The sequence below is a fragment of the Penaeus monodon genome, chromosome 35 (genome assembly GCF_015228065.2).
Source record: "Penaeus monodon isolate SGIC_2016 chromosome 35, NSTDA_Pmon_1, whole genome shotgun sequence".
NCBI lineage: Eukaryota > Metazoa > Arthropoda > Malacostraca > Decapoda > Penaeidae > Penaeus > Penaeus monodon.
Window position 1 is genome coordinate 23856300 of NC_051420.1, and position 7500 is coordinate 23863799.

Genomic DNA, 7500 nt, shown 5'->3' on the forward strand with positions numbered 1-7500 from the left:
CACACACACACACACACACACACACACACACACACACACACACACACACACACACACACACACACACACACACACACACACACACACACACACACACACATATATATATGTTGTTCGCTTTTTAAATGGAATTTCTACATTTTTTACTATCTGGAAGAAGGTCAGATAAAGAACATCTAGAACTCTTTCATGTTCATATTTATAGTTATAATTTAGATATACTTGATTTTAGATTTACAGTGGACTTCAGAGACCAGGAACAGTTCAATCGGAAGAAGACATGAAAGCCCAAGAAAAGCAACAGAAAAGAATACAAGGCTTATACAGAAGACTGATTCGTGTTCCTTTGCTCAATGCTGATTACCAGCACCTGATGGAGGAAGCAGCTGAATTTTTTGAAGCTGATTTGGATATGCACATGAAAGCTGATTTGGAAAAAACAAAGCAGAAGCTGAACGAAAAGATCCCCTTTGAAGAGAAATTGGTATCTATGCTGTTTTTCTGCTAAGTGTATTGGAATATCTATTAATCTGTTTTCCAGTAAATTGTTCATTTATAACTCAGGTTTAAGATTGCGATTTATTTTTGTAGCGTGAATGATCCTATGTTATCCAGTAGCCTTTAAGATCCATATTGGTATTAGAAACTTAATTAATATTTGTTTTATATCTTTTCAGTTGCAAGCTGAAAATGACACCAATAAATTGGCTACATATCGGCTGTACATCCAACATTTACAAGAGAATGACAACCCAGCTGCTATGCAAAGTTTATATGAGAGAGCTGTCTTAGATCACTGCCTAGATGCCAGTAAGACTTTTGCATTATGTCATTATCATTATCTAAATCTTTTGTTGAGGAGCCTTATTAACATGATTTTATGCTGTTGGTACATACTTTTTTATCACAAATATGCATAAATGATTCATGGTAATTTTTCTGTATGTGTGTGTGTGTGTGTGTGTGTGTGTGTGTGTGTGTGTGTGTGTGTGTGTGTGTGTGTGTGTGTGTGTGTGTGTGTGTGTGTGTGTGTGTGTGTGCACACCATGCGTGTGTGCGCCTCAGCCCTCGCCTTAACTAATTTTGTTTCTCAGACCTCCTCACCCAGCTCCCCTCCAGAAACTCTTGAAGACACCAAAAAGTTTCTAAACATGACCCAAGAGAATGCTCCACTTCCTCATCCACGCTCTAATCCCTCTATTCCTATTCGCTCAACATTCAAAGTATTTGCCAATATCCATCCTCCTCCTCTTCAAGTTCCCCCTTATTCCCTCTTTTTCCCCAAAAAACACCCCATCCTCTCTCCTCAGTGAATCACATTCCCTCTTCCTTCCCCATTATCCTTACCAACCCCACTTAGATACTCACATGACTCCTTTATGTCACAACAATGTCCTCCGGATCCCTCCCCTCCTGACATTCTTCCTGATACTTCACCACCTTCCCGTTTTCTTATCTCATCCTCTGAATTCTTTTCCTACTTCTACAACTATCATTTCGTACCTTATTACCCATTGATTGTTTCATAATAGCTCTTTTGAAAATTTCCTGCTAGTGTTACTCCCCTTCCTCAGACATATGCTTTATGTCTAACACATCTTATCCTGATTTTTAACTCATTTCTACCCTTTTCGCCACAATACTTTACCATAGTGCTATACAACCTATGATGTCTGGCACATCTATTTCTTAACCATTAACCATTCACCAGGGATGCCTAGCCTCATTTATATTTTCATTGGAAATGTGTTAAATATATTCCTAGATCATTTTGTATCTAGAGATCATGAACATGGAGTCATTGGAAATATCTGGAAACTTTTCCTCTTAAACACATGGTGTCTCAATTAATTTCTTTGATTTTGTATATTGGCAATAGTGTATGTGAATATAAAATTTGAACTTGTCATGTGCCTTTGATAGCAGTGAATATTATGAATTTTAAGAGAAATCTTATAAAGTGAATGAAGTTAGATAAAGTAATGATATAAAACCGATTTTATGAAAACTCCACTATCAACTCTTTTTAGAACCAAATGAAAGACACAGGCAGACCAAGAGGAGTGAAAGGATATGTGAAAGAGAGTGAGAGTGAGAGTGAGAGTGAGAGTGAGAATGAGAATGAGAATGAGAATGAGAATGAGAATGAGAATGAGAGTGAGAGTGAGAGTGAGAGTGAGAGGAAGAGAGAGAGAGAGAGAGAGAGAGAGAGAGAGAGAGAGGGAGAGGGAGGGAGAGAGAGAGCAAGAGAGAGAGAGAGAGCTAGACAGAGTGTAATAGGCTATGATCCCTAGTTCAATGGGTTATGCCTGGTTGGCAGTGATAGTGGTTATAATGGCTGACTCTTTATTGATGAAGAGTACAACACTAAGGGAAACACAGGAGACGATGTCTATGGGTAAAGTGGTGAGCGCGGGGTCACGTGTCAGGCCGACCCGCCTGAGGTGAGGGGAGACTAACCTTACCATGTCGGGCGCAGGACACGAACTGTCTGGTCAGGCGAGGTCAGATATAATCATCATGTATGCCCTCGCTGAGTCGATGGTTCAAAATTGGACTTGGAGCCACGTGGTAAACAGCCACGTGGTCTACTGGAAAAATGGCTTACAGAAATAAATTTATGTATATAACATATTGCTTGGCCCACGTGGTCTACTGGGAGAATGGCTTACAGAAATAGGCTTGTGTATATGAATAAGAGAGAGAGAGAGAAAGAGAGAGAGAGACAGACAGACAGACAGACAGACAGACAGACAGACAGACAGACAGACAGACAGACAGACAGAGACAAAGACAGAGAGAGAGAGAGCAAGAGAGAGAGAGAGCAAGAGAGAGAGAGAGCAAGAGAGAGAGAGAGCAAGAGAGAGAGAGAGCAAGAGAGAGAGAGAGAGAGAGAGCAGAGAGAGAGAGAAGAGAGAGAGCGAAGAGAGGGGAGAGAGGAAGAGAGAAGAGATCAATAAAGAGGGAGAGAGAGAGAGAGAGAGAGAGATCAAAAAGAGAGAGAGAGAGAGAGAGAGAGAGAGAGAGAGAGAGAGAGAGAGAGAGAGAGAGAGAGAGAGAGAGAGAGGAGAGAGAGAGAGAGAGATCAATAGAGAGAGAGAGATCAAGAGAGAGAGAGGGGAGAGAGAGACAATAAAGAGAGAGAGAGAGAGAGAGAGAGAGATGAGAGAGAGAGAGAGAGAGAGAGAGAGAGAGAGAGAGAGAGAGAGGAGAGAGAGATAAAGAGGGAGAGATAAAGAGGGAGAGGGAGAGAGATAGGGAGGAAGGGAGGGAGGGAGAGAGAGAGAGTATGGCATATACATAAGTCTATTTCTGTACCAATAAACCACATGGCTGTTTATTGCATATACATAAGTCTATTTCTGTACCAATAGACCATGTGGCTGTTTACGTGGTAAGGTTGACCTAGCCCTCCCCCTCTGGGCGGGTTGACCCGACACGTGACCCCACATTACCCACAGACATTGTCTCGTGTGTGTTGTACTCTTATCAATGAAGAGTGAAGCCATCATACAACTATAACTATCCCTGCAGCCATTGTACTAGGGCTCATAGCCTTTTACAGAGAGAGAGAGAGAGAGAGAGAGAGAGAGAGAGAGAGAGAGAGAGAGAGAAAGAGAGAGGAGAGAGGAGAAGAGGGAGAGGGAGAGGGAGAGGGAGAGGGAGAGGGAGAGGGAGAGGAGAGGGAGAGGGAGAGAGAGAGAGAGAGAGAGAGAGAGAGAGAGAGAGAGAGAGAGAGAGAGAGAGAGAGAGAGAGGCAAAAGAGAAAGAGAGAGAGAGAACAAGAGCGAGAAATGAGAGCAGAATGCGGTGTTGCGTGTCTGGCCAGCCATCCCTGGGGTGCTAGAGGCTGTGGGAGACCTGGGCACAGTGACTTCTGAGAGTACACAGAATGGTCAAATATAATCTAGGCCCTCACTGAGGGCCTAGATTAGCAATGGATCCAAACTTAAAGCCACATGGTAAACATCTGGAGCCACGCATTCTTCTGTTGTAATGGCTTACACACAGAGAGAGAGAAAGAGAGAGAGAGAGTGAGAGAGAATGAGAGAATGTTTGGATGAGAGGGGGAGTGGGGGAGATGAAATGATGAGATTGAGAGTACCTATGATGTCTGGCACATACTATTTCGTAAACCATTAACCATTCACCAGGGATGCCTAGCCTCCATTATATTTTCATTGGAAAGGTTAAATATATTTCCTAGATCATTTTTGTATCTAGAGATCATTGAACATGGAGTCATTGGAACTTAATCGGGAAACTTGTCCTCTTAAAACACATGGTGTTCAATTAATTTCTTTTGATTTTGTATATTGGCAATAGTGGTATGTGAAATAAAATTTGAAACTTGTATGTGCCTTTGATAGCAGTGAATATTATGAATTGAAGAGAAATCTTATAAAGTGAAGAATTTAGATAAAGTAATGATATAAAAAACCGATTTTATGAAAATCCACTATCAACTCTTTTTAGAACCAAATGAAAGAACACAGGCAGACAAGAGGGAGTGAAAAGGATATTGTGAAAGAGAGTGAGAGTGAGAGGGAGAGTGAGTGAGAATGAGGGACAGAGAATGAGAATGAGAGGAGAGTGTAGAGTGAGAGTGAGAGTGAGAGTGAGAGTGAGACGTGAGAGTGAGGAGTGAGAGTGAGGTGAGAGTGAGAGTGAGAGTTGAGAGGAGAGAGAGAGAGAGAAGCGAGACGAGAGAGAGAGAGAGAGCTAGCACAGAGGTAATAGGCTATGATCCCTCGTTCAAGGGTTCTGCCTGGTTGGCAGGATAGTGGTTATAAGGGCTGATCTTTATTGATGAAGAGTACAACACTAAGGGAAACACAGGAGACGCTGTCTAGGGGTAAAGTGGGGAGCGCGGGGTCACGTTGTCAGGCCGACCCGCCTGAGGTGAGGGGATACTAACCTTACCAGGTCGGGGCGCAGGACACGAAATGTCTGGTAGGCGAGGTTCAGATATATCATCATGTAAGCCCTCGCTGAGCGATGGTTCAAAAGTGGACTGGAGCGCACGTGGTAAACAGCAACGTGGTCTACTGGAAAAATGCTTACGAAATAAATTAGTATCTAACATATTCTTGAGCCCACGTGGTCTTACGGGAGAATGGCTTACAGAAATGGCTGTGTATAGAAAAGAGAGAGAGAGAGTAAAGAGAGAGAGAGACAGACAGACAGACAGGACAGACAAGACAGCCAGACAGACAGACAGACAGACCAAACAGACAGACAGACAGAGAGACGAGGTACTGAGAGAGAGAGAGAGAGACAGAGACAGACAGGGAGAGAGAGAGAGGACGACAGGAAGAGAGAGAGACCGACAGACAGAGAGAGAGACAGACAGACAGACAGAGAAAGAGCAAGAGAGAGAGAGAGCAAGAGAGAGAGAGAGCAAGAGAGAGAGAGAGCAAGAGAGAGAGAGAGAAAGAGAGAGAGAGCGCAAGAGAGCAAGAGCGAGAAGAGAGAGAAGAGGAGCGAGAGAGAGAGATGAGAGAAGCAAGAGAGAGAGAGAGAGAGAGAAGCAATGAGAGAGAGAGAGAGAGAGAGCACGAGAGAGAGAGAGAGAGCAAGAGAGAGATGGAGCAAGAGAGAGAGAGGCAGAGAGAGAAGGAGCAAGAGAGAGAGAGAGCAAGATAGAGAGAGAGAGATAGAGAGAGAGAGAGAGAGACGAGACGAAGAGAGAGGAGGAGTGGAGAGAGAGAGAGAGGAGAGGAGAGAGAGTAGAGGAGAGAGAGGAGAGAGCGAGAGAGAGAGAGATGAGAGAGAGAGAAGAGATCAATAAAGAGGGAGAGAGAGAGAGAGAGACGAGAGAGAGAGGAGAGAGAGAGAGCGAGAAGAGAGAGAGAGAGAGAGAGAGAGAGAGAGAGAGAGAGGAGAGATAACGAGGGAGAGATAAAGAAGGGAGAGGGAGAGAGATAGCGGAGGAGGGAGGGAGGGATGAGAGAAAGAGTATGGCATAACATAAGTCTATTTCTGTACCAATAAAACCACAGGGTGTTTATCGCATATACATAAGTCTATTTCTTGTACAATAGACCATGTGGCTGTTTACGTGGAAGGTTGACCTAGTGCCCTCCCCTCTGGGCGGGTTTGACCCGACACGTGACCCCCACATACCCACAGACATTGTCTCGTTGTGTGTGGTACTCTTACAATGACGATGAAGCCAATCATACAACTATAACTATCCCTGCAGCATTGTCCTCGGGTCATAGCCTTTGACAGAGAGAGAGAGAGAGAGAGAGAGAGAGACGAGAGAGGGGAGAGAAAGAGAGAGAGAGAGAGAGATGAGAGAGAGAGGGAGAGAGAGAGGGAGAGGGGAGATGGGAGGAGGGAGAGGGAGAGGGAGAGGGAGATGGGAGATGAGAGAGAGAGGAGAGAGGAGCGAGGGATGAGGAGCAGAGAGAGAGAGAGATGAGAGAGAGAGAGAGAGAGAGAGAGAGATGAGAGAGAGAAATGAGAGCCAGAATGCGGTGTTGCGTGTCTGGCAGCCATCCTGGGGTGCTAGCGGCTGTGGGAGACCTGGGCACAGGACTTTCTGAGAGTTACACAGAATGGTCAAATATAATCTAGGCCCACTGAGGGGCCTAGGATTAGCAATGGATCCAAACTTAAGCAAAATGGTAAACATCTGGAGCCACGCATTCTTCTGGTGTAATGGCTTACCACACAGAGAGAGAGAAAGAGAGAGAGAGAGTGAGAGAGAATGAGAGAATGTTTGGATGAGAGAGAGTGAGAGTGAGAGTGAGAGTGAGATGGAGAAGTGAGAGTGAGATTGGAGGAGTTGAGAGTGAGAGTGAGAGGAGAGTGAGGAGTGAGAGTTGAGAGTGAGAGAGAGGAGAGAGAGGAGACGAAGAGGAGAGGAGAGAAGAGAGAGGAGAGGAGAGAGAAAATGAGAGAGAGAGATGAAGAGAAGACACCGAGAGAGAGAGAGAGATTGTGTTAATGTAAAAGGCTATCATCCTTAGTACAATGGTGAACAGAGGGTAGTTATACTTGTTAACGGCTGACTCTTATTCTAGAGTTGATACCACGCAGTATACGAACACGACATGTTAGTTATCCGGGTTATCGGACGCGCGGAGGTCACGGTCAGCCCCACCTGGAGGGAGGCGAGGGCTGACCTTTAGCTGCGGTGCGTAGCTTAGCACGAACTCCCCCGGAGGAGGGAAGAGGTACCCTACCGGTCGGTGCTTCACACGAACCCGGTCAAACGAGCGTCAGATCTAAAATGTGAACCTCCGCCCTCGCTGAGCGCCTCGCGTGGTAATTGGGAATTGGATCCCGTGGAAAACAGCATGTGCGTCCAACTGTACAGAAATAGAAAAGATCCACATCCTGTAACAGAAATAGAATTATCCACATCTTATAGTTAATGAGTTTGGATGATAGAGAGAGAGAAAGAGTGAGAGTGAGTTAGGATGAGAGAGAGAGAGTGATTTATGAAGAGAGGGAGAGACAGAGAGAGGTTAGTGATTCAACAGTTTCCTG

The 7500-nt window shown here is 44.7% G+C and overlaps 1 protein-coding gene across 1 annotated transcript in view; it reads left to right on the plus strand.

Moving 5' to 3' along the window:
* Window positions 1-7500, plus strand: part of LOC119595124 (squamous cell carcinoma antigen recognized by T-cells 3-like) — a 27689-nt gene that overhangs the window by 7027 nt on the left and 13162 nt on the right. Inside the window, exons 5-6 of the mRNA XM_037944286.1 lie at window positions 233-484; window positions 678-810. Coding sequence (XP_037800214.1) covers window positions 233-484; window positions 678-810 — 385 coding nt within the window. The remainder of the gene's footprint in view (window positions 1-232; window positions 485-677; window positions 811-7500) is intronic.